The sequence below is a fragment of the Ceratina calcarata genome, unplaced genomic scaffold, assembly GCF_001652005.2.
Source record: "Ceratina calcarata isolate Rehan_Ccalc_2016 unplaced genomic scaffold, ASM165200v1 scaffold116.2, whole genome shotgun sequence".
NCBI classification, from domain to species: domain Eukaryota; kingdom Metazoa; phylum Arthropoda; class Insecta; order Hymenoptera; family Apidae; genus Ceratina; species Ceratina calcarata.
The window spans coordinates 163,204-181,956 of record NW_017132550.1 but is presented as its reverse complement, the minus strand read 5'-3'; the positions used below and the strand labels follow the sequence as shown (position 1 = coordinate 181,956).

Sequence of the window (18,753 nt, the reverse complement as noted above, 5' to 3'; positions counted from 1 at the left end):
CACATACATGTCCCTATGTATGGGCGAAGGGGCTAAAACGCAAGGGGAGCATTCATAGAGAGCGACGGAGAGGGAATGAAAAGCAAAGCGGGATAACCGAAGACGCTTCGTTCGTGCTATTTCTGTCACGTAGATTGCACATACTCGTTGTCGCATATAAGTGTACTAACATCGAGACGCAAATAATTGGTAAACGGTGCGAAACAGGATCGAAGAAGGTTGAAGTTTGCCAATGATTTGATTGTTGCGAGGAAATCTCATCGTATTCTGGGTGGTTTTCGTTTGACAGTGTTTATACTGGTGATAATACGAGTGATAGTGACACAACAATGTTTGTGATTATGGATTGTTTTCGCCAGTAGCGGACGTGCACAATTTCTTTAGTCACTTTGTTTAGCTGACCGTCGAACATAAACGAGCCTGACCCATCAGATCCTGGTACCGAATTCGTGGCTCGTTCGCCAGCAATTTTCTGTTCCCGACCTGTGGAGAAGAAAAAAAACGGCGTCCGTCGTCGTTCCTCAAGGGTAGTCGGCCGTCCTTTACGCAGTTTTCCTTCGCTTCAGATTTCGCACGCCATTCAAACGTGCGGCGTAAGAAGGCAACGCTCGTCACGGGTGAAGGTTTCAATCTTTCGCAGGCCGATTGCTGAAATCGGGCTTACGCGGCCAAACGGACGGGAGATTCGTCTCACTATCTTTAATTAGAGATCTGTGATGTACAAGTTCGGCAGTGCGGGAAAAATCGTTACGTCCACGATTAATTTCGTACACTCGAAAAGGAAAGGAATTTTCATATACCTAAAAAAGATGTACAAGGACTCAATAAGTCTTCGAAGTAATACGAATCTAACAACATTTCGATTACACTGAACACCTTGACCGTACGACTGAGAAACGAGGTCAAGTTTTGTCGAAAAAAGAACGCGTTAAAGGTCATCTAAAGCTCTTAACGTAATGGAGCATTAATGACTACAGCATTTCACTGAGAGATGCACCAAGGACGTCCAGTACAGGGACACTACAGAATTACAACATACAAGGTAAACTGTTGATGTTGACAAGATGAAATTGCTGGAGAGTACACGCTTCGAAGCTATAAACAGTGCTTTGTCCATCAAGACTGGAGACAGTAAAATAATAGGCAGGTAAGGATCGATGTTCGATAGCTTGTCGATTGATCATTAAACACCGTTTTTGTTTCATCCACAGAATAGAGAGCTACTCCTGTAAAATGGCTGGAAATGATAAGCAGCTCTATAAACGTTTCAATTCCGAACAAGGCTTTACTCCACATGATCTTCAAGCTTTGTCACCACCGCAAACCACCTTGGGGACATCACCTGCTCAAGGGTATTTTAGGTATTAAGAATCACAGACGATGACGATGTAAAAAGACAATAAATATAAAAAATTACCCCTTTCAATATGTTCGCAACTCTTTATCGCCAGATATCTATGTTCCATTTGTGATAATACTCTGCTAATACCTCTGAACAATCTCTCTTAAATCTAATAATCTCTATTGTTTCTCTATAGCCGCAGTGTTTCCGGTGATGAAGATGGTCCGCTATGTGATACAATCAGTAGAAAAACGCTGTTCTATTTGATTGCCACATTGAATTCAGCTTTCCATCCAGATTATGATTTTTCTGATGCCAAGAGCCACGAATTCAGTAAAGAGCCGAGCTTGCAATGGGTCATGAACGCTGTAGACAGTAATCTGAGTGCAACCGCGGGAGATCATTATCGCACTCTCCGAACGGCGCTTTGGGCCGCCATCGAAGATGAAATATCGTTGAGCGAATGTGATATTTATAGGTAAATATCTGAGGGACAGAGACAGAAAACTTGGGCGTTATACTAAATGAAAACGTAAAAATGTTTTAGTTACAACCCAGACTTTGCATCTGATCCATTCGGAGAGGATGGATGCTTGTGGTCTTTTAATTATTTCTTCTACAATAAGAAGTTAAAACGCATTGTGTTTTTCCCATGCAGAGCAATAAAGTAAGTATTATATGAACCCTTTAACTCATCCCTTCCGTTGAATTAGACTATATCAATTACTGTTGTTATTTCTTCTTCGCGTTTTTTCAGTCCCCTTTATACATTAGATTCTGGTGTTGGCAGTGACTTTGCCATGGACGAAGATGATGACAGATACTAAATTCATAATACGTGTTTACAAACTTGATCATTACCTTTATTAGTTTTCTTTGCCATACAGAGGCAGAAATGAGAACATTTAATTTCATCTATTACATAATTCTCTTATTATGTACAACGATATTCCCAATTATTAATGACAGTTAGTGTTAATTACGTCATATATTTCTCTTTACATGAATGATTGTTTCATGAATATTGTCTAATAGAAAATCATACGGTTTCGCTTCTTAGTTTGTTTTGCATAGCATTAAAATGCAACTATAATCGACGGAAAACAAATTTCTAGAACAGCATTATTTCTTTTGCGAGTTTGTATAGCTTTCATATATTACATTAAACATTAATATCCAATATCATTTAAATAATGTAAATCTGCTATATATTAATCAAATTTCTGAGTCTAAGCATTATCTAGATTTTGTTCGCTAGCAGATGTAAAGTGTCGGAGTCGATCTTGCAGATAACAAATTGATCTGTTAAATCTTTTTAAAAGTAATTAACGTAATTACGATGATGAAACTTGAACGAATCTAATTTCTCGTACTATGACATGGGAGTAAACAATGATTAGAGCATTATTACATTTAAAAGTGCAGCATTAGCTTCTGAACCCTAGTCATTATATTTTTAAGTTATAAAAGATTTATTAGCATTGTTCGTCTCCTTTGCTATAAAAATCAGTCGTATAACGCACTGAATGTTTCGTTAAATTTTTCGTACAAAACTACATTTACATTTTGTATATTACTTAGTTTTGAGAAGATGATTAACGCTCAATCTAAGATTTTAAACAAGCTGACGAAATACTGCTTCGTGCAATATAAATTTTATAATAGTACGATGGATTTTCATCAGACTTCTATATAGAGAATGAAAAATTTAATTTTACGTCGATGCTAAATATATACATGTATACATAATCTCACGAATTTAAAATCAGCCCTATGCTCGAATTAGATCGCTAGGTTCCGATTAAAAAAGGTGATTTTCAGGTGATTTGTATAACTTATGTATAACAATTTAGTTTTCTTAGAGCTACATGTTTGTCCGTCAACATTTGAATAAAATTCATGATTCAAACAATTCAGCCTTATACTGTTTCCTCTCTTTACCAATATCAAGGGAAGGCAAGTTTGAGTTGGCATGTGTCGAAACATTGAAATTACGAAATTGCAACATGCTGCAACTTTTACTTTTATAAATCATATTCAAATAACGAATGTAATAATTAATTCAGCACGTTTAACCCTTTTTTGTGCCGGGCGAAAAAGAGGTGCCTATGCGAGAATAACCGGCCGAATTTCACAGTTTTACTAGGGTTTGGGAAAATGCTCATAAAAACCAAACGAGAAACAATATTTACATGATTCAAAAGGCAGTGTACTGAGGATGAAATAGAGAACAAAACAATGACACTAGATTTTCTCTACACATTACAAATTATATAAATGACAAAGGTATAAGTGTTCATAAAAATAGTAAAAGTAGAGTTCTCTCTTACAAAACGTATTTGCATGTACAAAAGTCATCTTTTCATCATAATTTTATATGGACCAATTATTATGAAGTATATACTTTGCATTTCCAATGTATTTTGTAACAAGATAAACAATATTGCATAACAAAAATAAAAGATAACTGGAAGGTACATGGTGAGCGCCGGGCGGATTATCTCTTCGACGATATATCGTCGTTCGGTACTAAAAGGGTTAAATATCAATGACAGCGTGAAATCAAACTTGCCTAATCTTTAGCTCTTTATACAAATGCGAGTTCGAGAGATCAAATCTTTGCTTGAAAATTTATAGCTGCACCATCAAATAAATAAAGCAAGAAGCACAAACGTGATGCCTATTTTTGTTCAGTAATTAAAATCTAACTTACCTAAGTTAACAGGAAAACCAAGTTATTTGTACATCATAACGTCGGGGGATTGATACATGCACATGTATGCATCGCACAGAAGTCGTTTCGCATGCTCTGGTAAATTCCGGTCGTCTGTTAATTCAGTCAAGCAATTCCCTCCCTCTTCGCTTAGCCAGTACGGGAAATCCGGACAGGGAACCATTTCTGGAATATTGTAACCATTCTGCTCTCCTGAATATCAAAGAGCATTTTGTGTGAATGAACACATTAAAAATGGTTTATGTATAAATTTATATATGTACCTTTTCTATCAGCCATGGAATCAAAGAAACACCACGGTGCCTCCGATCCGGAACCACATTTCACAAAACACACGTAGTGGGAAGTTTCGATGCAAACCACCGCTGACAATTCGAGATACAATCGCGGGACAGGACACTGTTCTTGTAAAATGGTAAATTCCATTGGGACCACAAGTTCCTTTGGTTCGTGATTTGTCCTCCGCTCGTGTCGATGTACCTAAGATAGATTCTTCCTTAGCTCCTTGTTTAAACCAGGCTTATATTTGATTTACCTTCTCCAGGCATTGCAAACAGAAAGCAATACTCTCCAGACCGACACCGCATTGACCGTAACACTCCTTGCATTCAAACTCAGCTAGCTTTCCACAGACGGTGCATTGTCTAGGAGCTAGAAATAAAAGATTATTGGAACATTAAGATTATGCCACGAGTGTAATTCGATAATACTTACAATCTTCAATTATGTCCGTTACATCGAGTAACAGTGTAGGCTGGATTTTCTGATACATCTTGAAGGATTTCCCGAACCTCGGCATTTGTATGATGAGGCACGAAGGAACTTCCTTTAATCTTATATTACTCGTGAGGAAGCTTTGTTCTAACAGCTGCTGCACAGTTGGAATATTCAAATGGTCGTCTTTCTCGACGAATAATTGATAATGGTACGCGTCTTGACCAGAACTTAATTTAAGAAATGGTTCAGCGTTCAAAATTTGAGCAACCAGGGAAGTTAAGAATTCCTCAGGGTCTGCAGGAGTTCGAGCGATGTTAGTACATAAAAAATTGTCTATTGCGAATATCTACCTTTTTCTTCGCTTGTGAGGCCGGATACGGAAGATAATTTTTCGAGCAGAGTACGCAGCTTCATCACTCGATCCGCTCTCACGAACATATTTTTCCTAAGTGGATTTACTATCTCTTCGCGTAATACTCTTTGTACTTCTTCATATTGCGGACAATCCTTTTCATTTGGCGGTCTAATGAACGAGATAATCATATGCAATATCCTGTAACATCGAACGAAACCGAGAAAAAAGTAACTAATACCTGAATAAAAGGTTATCAAAAACACTGGTAAACGTAAACATGCTGAAGAGTGTAGCATCCAGGTAACAGGAATTGTGATGGCCTTGAATCCCTCGATACTTTCCGCAAATACTCTCCAAGTTTCCTTTTACGGAAATAGGCCGTACCATTCCGACAATCACCGAGCTTTCCATACTTCCGAAATTCTCTGGACTTATCGATGTCGTCGGATCATCGATCTTTTCCTATAACATACCTTCTGTTACAGCTATACTCAAGCGTGAAACAAGGTAAAAGATAATATTTACCATCGTATCATATCGGGAACATTGTTCGATGTCTGTGAAAACAGCCCTGTGAGGACGACAACGAAAATATCTTACATCTTTATAAGTTCCATCAGTGCCTGTTGGGTGAGTATCATCCTGGAAGTCAAATTTTTCTCATCACATGTCCAAAATCTTTACTTTCCCTTCCATTTAGTACATACCAATTCTACAGCTGCCATCAATTTTCCAGGCGTGATACCGGGAGGGGTTCCAACCCAACGAACGACACCATAATGTACATCGGAATCCAAAAGAACTTTCACATTGGAGCCCACAATTAAATCGGAACTTTCCGTTCGGCCAAATTTTTTATTTTCATTTTTATTTGGTGTACTACCTATAGCAATTACAAAGATTTAAATTAGAATACTTAAACGTAAAAAAACGAGTGGGTAAAAAGCAGAGGAATTGCAGTAGAATTTAGTAAGTTATGCAAACAGGAAATAGTGAGAGGAGAATAGAGTTCATGAATGTCTACTATTCCTTACTACGATCCAATGGAGTCGAAGGTTTAGGAGTCTGTTCACTGTCACTGTACACGTTTGATTCGATATCACTACTCCATTTATGTTCTAACACAAAGATAGGGATGTTTTGCAACGCAGCTGCCATTTTGCAAAAGACGAAATTATGATAAGTTCACAATATTGAGGAGCTTGCCGGTAGTACCGAGTGAGGCTAAGATTATGGCTATTTTTAGCCACCTCGGTTATTTTTAACCCTCCTCTACTACACGTGGTGGGTGAGAAGAAGCGTGCTATGCAAGATTTTTAGTGAAGCCAGCAAGGTGTTCTACAGAGCTAGAAGCCAAGCTTAATATTGATTTCTGTATTCCTATTACCATAGCTGACCGCACTTTTAGCTACATTGCTGTCATTCTCATGCATTATTGATTTCGTTGATTGACTATATTCTTTCGATATAGATCTCTGCTCTCTATTGTTATTTTTGTTATCATCGAATAGAGTGAATTTCTCCAACAAGACAGATGGTACGGTATCCAATACAGATTTCTTTTTATCATTCATATAATTATTTCCTGCTTCGATCCCCATAAGTAAATCTGTAATTAAAGATTCAACTGAAACTGAGAAAATTGATAGAAACAGATGAAAATCTATGTCCTCACTTTTGTCTGTCTTTGCAAGACCTGTTGGACCACCTGGTTTTAATGGGAATATATTACTCAAGGTAGCGAATTTGCCTTCAGAATTCGTTGAAACAAAATATTCTTTACTCAGCAAAGCATCGACCTTAGATGGTTCATGAGGGTCCTGCAATATTATCGTACATTTAAAACACTATACTAGAATCCAGTTTATCAATAAGCTAAAAGATTTTTACCAACAAATCAATGCCAAAATAATATCCCTGGCCCAGCTGTGGCACAGGTCCGATATATTTAATAGCAGCTAAACAATTGTTACACTTCTTGGAATCTGAACAATACCAGACAGTGTCATTTATTTGAAGTTTCATGAGTTCTTCGGACAAGTGCTTGTAGGTGGCCAAGCGCACTCTTTCCTGAGGTATCGAGACAGCAGGTAAAAATTTCCATACTTCCGACGTAACTGGTATTAAATCAAACCTGTGACAACGCCATTCAGTGCCTCGCCAAATCTCTGATCCTGCCGTGTCAACGACACGAACTCTGAGCGCACTACCTCCCAAATCCTCGATAGCCTCGACGAGCATGCCGAGGTGTAACGTATTAACATTCTTTTCACACTCGCCAGATATACGCGATAGGATAGTATCTTGTTTGGCGACAAAATACTGAATGACCTGACGGTCATCCTTGTTTGAATTCCGTTTTTCCATCATTAATATCGGACGATCATCATGCGAAACCTGCTAGCCACAACGTGTGTGAACCACGCGGACGATACGCAACGTTTATCTCGATCATCGTTTCACTCTCCCCCTCGGTGATTTAGATTAGACAAATGTCAAGTTTTGTACGGATGTCACTTGTCGTATTGTAAAAATGCATCGAGACTTGGTAGAATTGTTTGAAAAAATTAATATTGCTCACTACTGAACACGGTGATTCGTGACAGTCAAATTCAAGCAGAAGAATACACACCACATCACTTTTATTGTTAATCCTCAATAGGGTATTTAATAAGTTGAAGTTTGACAGAGCTTGGAAGCTGAAAACCTATTCTCATGTATATACGAAGAACTGATTTCAAAAAAACACATTGAAATCTTTCACATGTTTTACTTATAACAAGTTCACCAAGAATTGTAAATGATTGTCTTTGAATTCTTGATTTCCTCATAGTACGGAATTCATAATAACAGTTTTATCCTCCTCAATGGTTTTATCTTTTAATGAAAACGGTATAAGGGACTAAAGAAGATTGTTAAACTGCCTACGAAAATTCCCTGAATTCGCCCCATTCATAGAACTCGTCTCGTAAGCATCGTCGGTGGTTCGAGTTTCAAATACCTACGCGAAAGTATGAGTGACTTTGTATTTAACGATATGTTGAATTCTAATCGAGCATCGGCGGATACGGGTTTCGGTGAATTATTACGGTCAGCAGAGCGGTTATCCGCTGCTGTGGAAGGCACCGAAGAACTTCCTCAAGTTGAGAGAAATCTTCGACAGATCTTAGAAGCTTCCAACGAACTATGGTCTCGTGTCACGCAGACCGGCACTCAGGATAATCAAGTACAGGCGTAAGTAAACGCAGATATTCAAAATTCTTCTAACAATCTCTTATTGTATCTTTTCATTTGACGAAGAAATTATGTTAGTTTTCTCACGATCATGCAATACAGTATGTAACCTCTGAATTTCTGGCGGCAAAATGAATTCCTTGAACTCAGTGTTGAATAATGATTAGCATTTAGGATAATAATTTATGTAAAATAATCTTGAGCAAAACCTAGCATAATAATGAGAAAAGTAATATTGCAATTATATAATTTCAGACACCTTTTACTTGGTTCTCGTGGAATTGATTTACCTCAGATATCACAGAAATTAAGTTCACTTAGTGCAAGGCGTACATTTGAACCTTTAGATCCCATTGCAGATACAGATGTAGTTAGTTATTTAAGAAATGAAAAAGAAAATGCGATCTTATCGATCATTGAACAAGTTCATAAAGATGTAAGATATAATACTTTCTCTATCTAATGTCGCAACATTTAATTCTGTATTACATTAATAATTTTACATTTCAGACATTTGAACTCACAAGACTTCAACAAATGGAGCACATGTTAGGTGAATGGAAACAAATGAGATTTGAGATAATAAATGCAATGACTGCACCTTCTGGGGAACTCGTAGATTTACGTGGTACGCCACAACGTACTAAACTGGCTGGGTCCATGGTTAGTGGTTTATCGAATATAGAAATGGCTTACGTGAAAGAATTGACGAAGTATAATGACCATGTGCTCAGAGGCATAACTAGGCCAAATTTGTTCGATGCATTTTATAAAGCTGCGCAGTCACAATCGTTCGACAGCAAAAAAGCTGTGGATCTTTGGCAAATGGTTAAGAAGATGGTAGACATTCCACCGGTTCCCAGAGGAGACCCGATTAAATCTAGGAGTAGTACTATTGTTGAGCAGGAAATAGTATCACGCGCGAGAAAATATTTGGAGGGTAGATACAAAGATTTTATAATATCTGTTATCGAGGAAAATTTAGAGCAAGCTCAAAGGGGTGGCACCCCAGGCATTCTGCCTTTGGTCAAGAGTTTTGTTAGGGTCAAAGTACAAAATCTATCAGACTTGGAGGGTGTCATGGTTGAAGGAAAACCATTGTGGCCTTTGGTTTATTATTGTATGAGAGTTGGCGACTACAAAGCAGCATTGCAATGTCTTAATCAATGCAATACAGAATTCCCAGAATTTCGAGATGCTTTGGAAGAAGCTTGCTGCGACGCTAAGGGACACCCTACACCTTCTGCAGAAGCAAATCTAAAATTGCACTACAGGAAACACGTTAGATCAGTCACCGATCCATATAAAAGGGTCGCCTATTGCGCGCTTGTTCCTTGCGAGCCAGACGACTTACATTCCGACGTAATCTGCACAGCTGACGATTACTTATGGTTAAAACTGTGTCAAGTTAGAGATCAGCCAGACGCGGACAACAAATTGACCCTCGACTATTTACAAACTACAATATCGGAGATATACGGAGAATCATATTATCATGCACACGAACAGCCATTTGTGTATTTTTCGATGTTATTTTTAACTGGGCAATTTGAAGCCGCGATTGAATTCTTGGCAAGAGGAGCAGGGGCGAGGCACTTGCCACATGCCGTGCATCTTGCAGCAGCTATGCACGAGCACAATTTATTAGGCGTTAGCCAAAGCGTTCTGGCGCCTTTAATAAGTGTCGATCCCGCTGATAAACCACCTGCGAAAAGATTGAACTTCGCCAGGTTGATACTATTATACGTGAGAAGATTTGACTCGACAGATCCAAAAGAATGTTTGCATTATCTATTTTTATTGAGATTTATGAACGATCCGCATGATCGCAACATGTTCGCCGCATCCGCCGCAGAAATGGTAGTTGACGCGTCCCCAGCAAATAGGACTAAGTTGGTCGGAAGAATAGAAAAGGATCGTCGGGTACCAGGAGATTTAGACGAGTTCCAAGTTAATACTGAGGATGTGATAAATATTAGCGCGGATACGTTATACAGAAAAGGGCTTTTAGAAGACGCTGTGACAATGTACGACCTCGCTGGCAATCACGAGAAAGTTCTCAGTTTAATGTGTACGCTTTTAGCGCAAGTTGTCAGTCAAAGTGCTCCGCCAGGCTCGCTTAGATCTCGATTGCAAGTCACTTCTACTGAGATAAGCACGAGGTAACATTAAATCGCGATACTACGATACTGTTACTCTTAGTAATTATATAATTATAATATGTAAATGCTTATCTTTAGATATGAAAATATTGAAATACAAGCACCATCGGAATTAGTGTCTGCATTTTACACTTTAAGGCACTTAATGGTTTTCTTTGACCAGTTTCATAATGAACAATATCAAAGTGCGCTTAGGGTAAGCACAATTACAATAATTATATGATCTAATTTATCATGTCTTCAATAATTGAATCGAATTTAATTTGTAGACCATTGCTGAATCAAGATTGTTGCCATTACATATAAAGGAAGTCGATGAGAGGGTGAACGCTCTGCGACGCGTGCCGCCCGAAGTATCTGGTACCTTAGCTGACGTCCTTTTGGCTACAATGACAATCCTTTATAGGCAGCATCTGAAGTTAAGATCGATGGAACCGGGCGATGAAGAAACAAGAAAGCAGCAGCTTATCGACCTCCGGGAACAAGCACGAGCTTTAACGAGTTTCGCGGGGACACTTCCATATCGAATGCCAAACGAAACAAATAGTAAACTTGTACAAATGGAGATTCTTATGTGTTAAATTAAACATTTCCTTTATTTTGGATATACAGTTTCAAGCGAACGAGTACTGAATTTGTGAAACACAAAAGCGTTCATAAAACCAAGTTTTATAATGCATTATACGTATACGTGTTTTGTATTTCCTTGTGCATTCCCATAAATATTTGATCTTTGTATTATTTGAAATGTAACGAATGTGCGAAAAAATTGTGAATGAATTAACCGTACTCTCCCTTAATCATATTTGAAGAATACAATCAGGGACTATTTTCTCATTATGTATCATGTATTCTCGTGCTCTATTTCTATTTTCCGATTCAAGGAGAACTGTTAGTTTTGTTATTTGTATGAAACGATGTTATATGTATTCCAGAACTAAGGCCATCATACTTTCCTTCCTTGATCTAAAAATTAGTCATGATTATTTATATCCTTTATCTTCTGTCACATAATGATAATGCTTACAGCCCTATAATCGAGGAACAGTTGTTTGAAAGCCACGAAGTCAATCAATGTTGCTAACATTTCGAAAACTTCACCGTCCAATTCAGTTTGCCTAACACTAAACCGATTAAGGATTATAAGGAGAATTTGATTATGTGTAGTATGAGAAGTTAAAGTGGAATGCTTACTTTAAATATTCCAAGAATTTGTCTATATTAAAATTTGGTATAATTCTTCTTAAGTGATTGACAATATAATTTTCTACAACCTTGCTCTATAAAAATTATATATTTCATATGCACACAAATATCACTGTCATAGCCGACTCTAAAGTTTACTCTAAAGTCGGCTTTGACACCGTTAATCGAAATACTTACATATTCATTAAATATATCGGTATAAATTAATTTATTTTCTTCTACGGGTTCGAATACATCCCAATAAGTCTCCAAAAATTTTCTTTGAAGCTCATAGAATTCGTCTTCTAAAAACGTAAGAGGATCATTAAACAATTGGACTTGAAGCATTCGTTCGATGTACGCACACATACACGTACCTATTAAAATGTCCTCAACGTGCCCGATAATTTCATCGAAAGCTTTATCTTCTAATTCTACTGCTTTATTAGATTTCTCTTCCATACTTTCATCAGTATTTACTAAAATAGAATTATCTATTAAACAATAGAAGTTTATAAGTTATTTTATTTACATACGGCTACTATACATTTACCGCACGGTTCTAGACAATTAACATTTGAGTGCTGAACATGCATTTAATTAATGTGATCCAAACAAACCCATTATTTTATTGAGGCGTCTTTTCAATTGTTTGTTAATACAAGGCACTGTTTCTGTTCTGGGTAAAGGTAAAATAATTATTTTCCAGACGTTGTTGACACGCTATAAAGCGCACCTCGATAAACAAACGAGAACAAACGAGGATCGACCGAATCTACCAATCACGTTTATCGAATTTTCAGTTCGAATTTGTTGTGACAGTTAAGTAATGCAGGTGCCTGAGAAAGTTGATTGAAAATTCGTTTGTAATTCTTTAATAACCATACGTCTCTGTGATTTATTTATCTGTGAGATATTAAAACGTACAAGTCAAGGTTCAACTGTTTGTGTTATTAGTTTCGACGGGTGTACGGAGGTTTTTGCATACCTCGTATGTTTTACAGTTTCGATTTGCATTGACGTATCCAAAATATTTATTTTATATACCAATGGAAATATATACTTTTGATAAAAGTCTTCAAGAGAGACTGGTCGAGTTCAATGACATTTTATCTAGCAGAGGCGAAATCGTACCCGCTTCACAAATTCTGGCAGAATGGTCTTACCACGTGGAGCTCGTGATAGAACCTGTTGGATGGCAAGCTTTATGGAGAATACCACGACTGGTCTGCGAGGACTTCCAAATTCACTATCCCACGATAGTGGTCGTAGAAATCGAAGAAGTTGATTTCTCTGATTTGTCTGCATTAGTGAAGATCACCGCTGTTCAAGACGAGATTCAATTGCCAGATAAATGTGATGTTCATCTCATTGAATTATATCCAACGCTTAACCAGGAGAACACAGCATTGGACATGGTGGGAACTGCTAACTGTATCGACCAACTAAGGTTCTTTTACAATTATTTATGGATGCCATGGGATGTGGATGATGATGATGATGTCGATTGGGTGTCTGTACATCTGGAAACGAGAATTAGATTGTTCTTTGACATGAAAAGGGGCATAGTCAGCAAAGACACCTGTGAAATCATCAGAGGTCTAGTGAGGGAGGGAAAAGAGATTCAACAAAAAATATCGAAATTGGAGAACACAATCTCAGAAGAGGAGGAGGAATCTGAAAGTAATATTGATGGAGGAACAGCATGTCAGTTGATGAAACTTCATTTTAGATTACAACAAATTAAGAGAGAAATGGAAGTTCTTGAGAATCCATCTATGAGAGAAATTCTCGTTATGAATAAGACTTCGTCCTCGGACAATGATAAACTAGAGAGGAAAGATATGAAAGAGAAGATGGAAGGCTACTTCGTATGGCTTGGTGGTAGTCTAGAAGAAATGAAGGAAGCCATAAACAAGGCTCAATCTTTGACACCTGCAGAGTTGTATTTCAAGTAAGTTTGAAACGTGCCATAAATTGTACACGTATTGATTTTTTTATTTTCCTTATGCAGAATATCTGGATCTTTATTTGACACACTGCATACTTGTGATGCAGGAGATATCATATTAGTTGGAGAAGGAACTCATCAAATAAAAAGTGCTGGGAGCTTGGAAGATGGAGGAATTATTAAAGGAATTTATAACTTTGAGAATACTATTCTTAATATGAAAGAAACAGAGACTGCACCCTCATTGTTCGACTTCTCTGGCAATGAAGTAAGCTGTCTCCTTGAGGTTCAATCTTATCTTTGATTTCTTTAATTAAAACTGTATGTTTATAGGTTTTATTGGAGAATATAACTATGAACGTGGGTGATCTAAGAGCAGCTATAATAGTGAGGGCTGGTACCACAAAAATAGTCAATTGTAAAATATGTGTCTTAAATCAGAGTACAGTAAAACTAGGAGTTGTCGTTTTACCCGATGCGAAACTAGTAATGGAAAATACTCTTCTGGACAGTCTTGGGACTGGTTTAGTCATTTATTGCAATGGAGAAGTAACACTGAACAACTGCAGTTTTAAAAACTGCGCGGAGGGTATACAAGTATGTAATTTTAGCTTATTATGTACATGTTTGCTAATAATAACGCAATCATATCCTGATGATTTTAGCTTCACGATGGTGCAAAATTAATTGGAAAAAAGTGTAGTTTAAGTAACTTCAAAGAATACGCGATCCGATTGGAAACACAGAAATACTTAGAAGACTCGAAGAGTAAAGTCGGTGGCCCAGAATTACTGGAAAAAGTGCCGGAAATTTCGCTGAGTGATTGTAAATTCGAGTCAAACGGCAAAGGCGACGTCGCGTTAAAACCTGGCATGCAGTTTATTTCCAGAAAGCAAGATGAACCCATGAATGTGGAGGCATAAAAAGTAATTTGTTTTATTATAAACGAGATTTTTATGATAAACTATTTTTATTACGAATGCGCATGTAATTATTGAATCATATAGAAATATAAGACTGTTCTTTTTATATGATGACATACTTATAGAATTTCTTGTAGGTATATAAGAACTTTAGGAAGCTCATACGTGTATGTATGTACTTACTACTTACGTATGTATACATACATATATGTATGTACGACAGTATAGGCGGGATTTTTTCAAACTTAAATTTCTTGCTAGTTATACACGCCATCGCTAGATGGTGGCACCATTTGGAATAGTCGCTCGTTTACAGTGTTCCTATATTTCAGTGTTGTGTTCTTAAACAAATACATTATTTATTTATGTGTTTCTCTCAATTGATTAATATTCTATTCTTCACGTCAAAGAACCGTGTAGTAAGTTGTTTAATCATTTACTTTCTCTTATCTCAATTACTTATTTTCATGCAATGAAGTCGCACTTGTCTCGTAACCTGAACGTATGCCTCCGTTCGTTTTCTATCAGAACATTTGTTACTCTATTTTTCACTTTTAATTCGTATCATCGTTTAAAACGATGCTTCATTAAGAAATCGTTTAATTGACAAGTATTTCGAGGCTCGTGCCGCGTTTGACATAACCTGTAATAGAACCCGCTATTATCGGGCCAACGTGAATGCATTACACGCTGCTCGTGCTGTGCACGTTTCTATTTCTATATATACGTATGCAGAGCCAGATAACACGCGTACAGTACATTGACGTGACGTAAACGATAATTCGATCCATACTGTATTCATCGCCGTATTCGTTCGAATCTATAAATGAACCTGTAAGTAGCCTAGCCATGTGGTCGTATCACGTGTACACGGATGAATGGAGTAGCGTGATTTAAAGACTCACATTTTTCGATGATGAATGGAAATCCTTCCATTACTGATACCGCTTATCAATTACCTAGACTATTACTTTCTCGAACTATTAAATTAAACCCAACAGTGAATGTAGATTTTCATTTCAATTAACTATTCGAACAACGCAACTTCTGGATGCAGCTGTTTTTTTTTTGTATTAAGAACGTTGGATTGTCTATTCAATTTGAATGAAGGGGTGATTAGAGACTTGTAATTTTCGATAATAAATCGAAATCATTACGATAGCTTATTAATTTTCCGACAGTTGCAATTAAATCCGACAGTGAATGTAAATCTTCATGCGAACGATTCAAGTTTTGGGTAAAAGTATTTTTGTTTTCTGATTACAGAATGCTCTAATCAAGAGGATTGCATTTCCTGTCAAATTTGAACTAGCTCGAAGCATGGTTGAGACGACCTGCTTAGATCAGCTGAGAGATCGGCAAACGCAGTTCGGGAACACGCGGGAGTTGGAACCATCCGATTGCATCTTCGTGTTCAAGGACACGCAGTCGGACTACGAGGAGCCGCTGTCGGATGAGGAGGTGAGTCCAGTTTATTATCCTTATTAAACATTTGGCAATCTTCGTTTAATCATCTCTGAACTTCTTGAGAGTTACGAAATGATTGCAAACGTTCTCACCATTTTTAATTGCACGTTGCTGTACATTTATAAATTATCGATATTATCATGAATGATACTCTACGTATTTATTTCGCGCGAGTTCAGAAAGCTCGTAAAAGCGTGGGTCGATAGATTTAGGTGGCGACTTCTTAGTAATACACGAGCTACAATAAGCACGCGCGATAGTATCGAAAAATACGAGACAGGCGAATTTATTTTGCGTTATGCAAGGTCGAACTCGAGTTTATTTTTCTTAAAACGATTCTACTAGTAGTAAGATAAACATACTTTCCTATCACTGTAGAGTTTGTTTGACACCACTAGACTGCAGATTTTTATGCAAACTAAAACATTTTTCATGTCGAATGAAATTTATACAAGTAGATGTCTTTTTTATCCATTTAATTTTTGAGCTAAAATCTTGAATACGTATTTCTTTATAAAATGCATAAAATGTGCAGTTTAGACATCATTTAAATATTTCTGCTAATAAAAGTAGCAGATCTCATTTTATTTGCGATGTATGATTGAAATATAAGATGCTTTTCTCTAAATTAGACACAGAATTATTATCGTGAGCGTTGATAAACCGCGTGATGATATCTGTTTCTGCTGAATCTGCTATGATAAAAGAGATATGTTTCGCACTAATTGCATCGCTGTCAGAGATTCTCACGGCTAAGAACGCGACCTGTTACTTTCACCGTGTGGTAGAACAAAACGTCTCACGCGGATGCCATGATTAAAAATTACAACACAGACAAGCGAAAGGTTCGCGATGGCACGCGCACGTGAATCGCGTAAATCCTTTTATTGCGTATCTAGCATTCCATTTGGGTCACCGAACAATTATACTTATTTTTCTCTCCGTTAAGCAACATTGCACACAATACGTTCTGTTCACAATGGGCAAACAAATCTCACGCAGTTCAGGTTCTACATTTTTTCTCGATCGACACTAAGTCGCTCGATTCCGTTGTTACTCTCGGCCCACTTTAAATCCTTTTCTGATCTATTCTAACGCGATCCGACACTTTTTAACCGGGTCCAATTTATTTCTTCCAACCGTCTTCAAACGACTTCGTTCCAAATTAACTCCCGGCAGTAAAAATTCGTGGAGTTAAAACACGCGATTTGAAACAGAAAGGATTAAGTGGGAAGGCAGTAAAGTGACTTTAATGAGCCCGGTTGATTTAGAATTCTTCCCCTCTTCTTCATTCTCTCCCTTTCAGTTGGTGAAGAATCGCCAAAAACAAGTAGAAAAAATGGGGAACGAGCCTTATAACATATCCGTTGATGCCTTTGACCCGGAGTTATTTGCAGTCCCCGTCTTCCGGGATGATGGATCGTCCTCTCTCCGTCTTTCTCCCATTTCATATTCCTGCTCTTTTACATGTTATTTCACTTATCATCAATTTTCACTTTCTACAGGAATCTTTCCCAAAAATTACGCCCCAGCCTTCCTAATTTATTTATCATTCCGTTTATGCTCGTTCTCTTTTTAATTCATTCGCTCTTTTGCTAACATCGTTTCATTCATCCCGTTTGTTCAGCGTTTCGTTTAATAACTCGACCCTTTTCTTTGAACGTTCCGTCTGGAATTTTTTAATATCCCAAGTGTCGAGGAATAAATTAATAACGCACCCGTCCATTAATTTGACGGCTCTTATTATGGCAATCGCGCGGCCCACTCTGGACGACGGCACTTTTTCTATTACTCCGCGGACTTTGGACGACTTTATTGTTTGCTTTATCATGAAAATTGCGTGTTTCCTCGGTCCTTCCGGAGAGCACCATTCGAGAACATAATAAACTTCCATCGTGGTCCTTTTTCCATTTTATAAAATCCTCAGACTCACGTACCTCCGGCTTTTAGCCACTTTTCTCCGACACAGCCTTTTTATCATCTCGCAGTTCCTTCCTTTCTCTCGGTACTCCGGAGTTACACGTCCCCATTCGGTTTCTTTCCTCTAGACACCGCGGCGAACAGGTTATTTCCTGACACACATACGGCCCCAGTTAGCTGACCAAGTAGACCCATTTGTCATTATCTAGATAGAAATAATTCCTTCCTGAAAATGTATCTATTAGATTGCACCGGGGGTATTATAGTTCGCAGTTATTGGCCAAAACTCTGGGGAGCCCGATCCATATATTATTCTATGCGGATGTCTCTCTTAGGAAGATTTGAATTTCTAATCGAAATAGCGCAGCACGGTTCATTGATTGTTAACTGTTCCACAATACTCCCGTTGCCTTTAATTAGTTTCCCAAAGTTTCACATTCAACGTCTTTCTCTCTCTCTCTCTCTACGTGTATTTCAACGCTTTAACATGACAATGCTCTAATAGTTTAATACTCTCATACTCCAATATCCAGCTGATTCAATCATCTTAATCAAGTAGTACTATTAACTCATTTGCATCATGCACTGCCGGTTATAAAATGTAATAAAAATTAATACAATATTTCATATAATGATCGATACAATAATTGATATAATAATGAAAAAATGGATCAAATCTGTCTCGAACTCAACTTAAGGATGCACTTTTCTTCTAATTTCGATATTTAATGAGTTACATATGATTATATGGCATTTTATTGAT

General features: G+C 37.5%; 6 protein-coding genes across 14 annotated transcripts in view; 4 read left to right on the top strand and 2 right to left on the bottom strand.

The window, feature by feature from the left end:
- The first annotated feature begins 125 nt into the window (after positions 1 to 125).
- On the top strand, positions 126 to 3,254 carry Maf1 (repressor of RNA polymerase III transcription Maf1). The gene is made up of 5 exons (XM_018023564.2): positions 126 to 1,147; positions 1,212 to 1,361; positions 1,539 to 1,820; positions 1,890 to 2,009; positions 2,100 to 3,254. Exons 1-5 carry the CDS (start codon positions 1,065 to 1,067, stop codon positions 2,167 to 2,169), a joined length of 705 nt encoding a protein of 234 aa, XP_017879053.1. The 5' UTR covers positions 126 to 1,064; the 3' UTR covers positions 2,170 to 3,254.
- On the bottom strand, positions 3,233 to 9,755 carry CYLD (ubiquitin carboxyl-terminal hydrolase CYLD). 4 transcript variants are annotated; one of them, XM_018023519.2, is made up of 12 exons: positions 9,737 to 9,755; positions 7,039 to 7,847; positions 6,824 to 6,968; positions 6,536 to 6,781; positions 5,856 to 6,031; positions 5,674 to 5,790; positions 5,387 to 5,610; positions 5,144 to 5,316; positions 4,791 to 5,087; positions 4,612 to 4,727; positions 4,340 to 4,556; positions 3,233 to 4,268 (listed from the first exon to the last, which is right to left on the bottom strand). In XM_018023519.2, the coding sequence occupies exons 2-12, from the start codon at positions 7,516 to 7,518 to the stop codon at positions 4,078 to 4,080; spliced, it is 2,382 nt and encodes a 793-aa protein (XP_017879008.1). In that variant the 5' UTR covers positions 7,519 to 7,847; positions 9,737 to 9,755; the 3' UTR covers positions 3,233 to 4,077. The 4 variants fall into 4 exon arrangements, with proteins under 4 accessions (XP_017879008.1, XP_026668798.1, XP_026668806.1 ...); XM_026812997.1 differs by lacking the exon at positions 9,737 to 9,755 and having other exon boundaries at positions 7,039 to 7,851; XM_026813005.1 differs by lacking the exon at positions 9,737 to 9,755 and having other exon boundaries at positions 6,536 to 6,775; positions 7,039 to 7,851.
- Positions 7,867 to 11,228, top strand: LOC108624304 (nuclear pore complex protein Nup93). Of its 2 annotated transcripts, XM_018023509.2 has the most exons (5): positions 7,867 to 8,382; positions 8,638 to 8,818; positions 8,893 to 10,544; positions 10,623 to 10,740; positions 10,814 to 11,228. In XM_018023509.2, the coding sequence occupies exons 1-5, from the start codon at positions 8,162 to 8,164 to the stop codon at positions 11,123 to 11,125; spliced, it is 2,484 nt and encodes an 827-aa protein (XP_017878998.1). In that variant the 5' UTR covers positions 7,867 to 8,161; the 3' UTR covers positions 11,126 to 11,228. The 2 variants fall into 2 exon arrangements, with proteins under 2 accessions (XP_017878998.1, XP_026668793.1); XM_026812992.1 differs by lacking the exon at positions 8,638 to 8,818 and having other exon boundaries at positions 8,296 to 8,382.
- Positions 11,112 to 12,435, bottom strand: LOC108624341 (ADP-ribosylation factor-like protein 2-binding protein). Of its 5 annotated transcripts, none has more exons than XM_018023585.2 (6): positions 12,350 to 12,435; positions 12,107 to 12,208; positions 11,928 to 12,034; positions 11,739 to 11,824; positions 11,572 to 11,668; positions 11,112 to 11,510 (listed from the first exon to the last, which is right to left on the bottom strand). In XM_018023585.2, exons 1-6 carry the CDS (start codon positions 12,351 to 12,353, stop codon positions 11,424 to 11,426), a joined length of 483 nt encoding a protein of 160 aa, XP_017879074.1. In that variant the 5' UTR covers positions 12,354 to 12,435; the 3' UTR covers positions 11,112 to 11,423. The 5 variants fall into 5 exon arrangements, with proteins under 5 accessions (XP_017879074.1, XP_017879065.1, XP_026668901.1 ...); XM_018023576.2 differs by having other exon boundaries at positions 12,283 to 12,371; XM_026813100.1 differs by having other exon boundaries at positions 12,277 to 12,367.
- A 34-nt stretch (positions 12,436 to 12,469) lies between these two features.
- nesd (SHC binding and spindle associated nessun dorma) lies at positions 12,470 to 14,717 on the top strand. The gene is made up of 4 exons (XM_018023551.2): positions 12,470 to 13,683; positions 13,744 to 13,948; positions 14,014 to 14,277; positions 14,346 to 14,717. Exons 1-4 carry the CDS (start codon positions 12,779 to 12,781, stop codon positions 14,601 to 14,603), a joined length of 1,632 nt encoding a protein of 543 aa, XP_017879040.1. The 5' UTR covers positions 12,470 to 12,778; the 3' UTR covers positions 14,604 to 14,717.
- A 162-nt stretch (positions 14,718 to 14,879) lies between these two features.
- LOC108624251 (RNA pseudouridylate synthase domain-containing protein 2) overlaps positions 14,880 to 18,753 on the top strand; it is a 138,885-nt gene continuing 135,011 nt past the window's right edge. The window contains exons 1-2 of the mRNA XM_018023414.2: positions 14,880 to 15,022; positions 15,870 to 16,064. Coding sequence (XP_017878903.1) covers positions 14,969 to 15,022; positions 15,870 to 16,064 — 249 coding nt within the window. The 5' untranslated portion in view covers positions 14,880 to 14,968. The remainder of the gene's footprint in view (positions 15,023 to 15,869; positions 16,065 to 18,753) is intronic.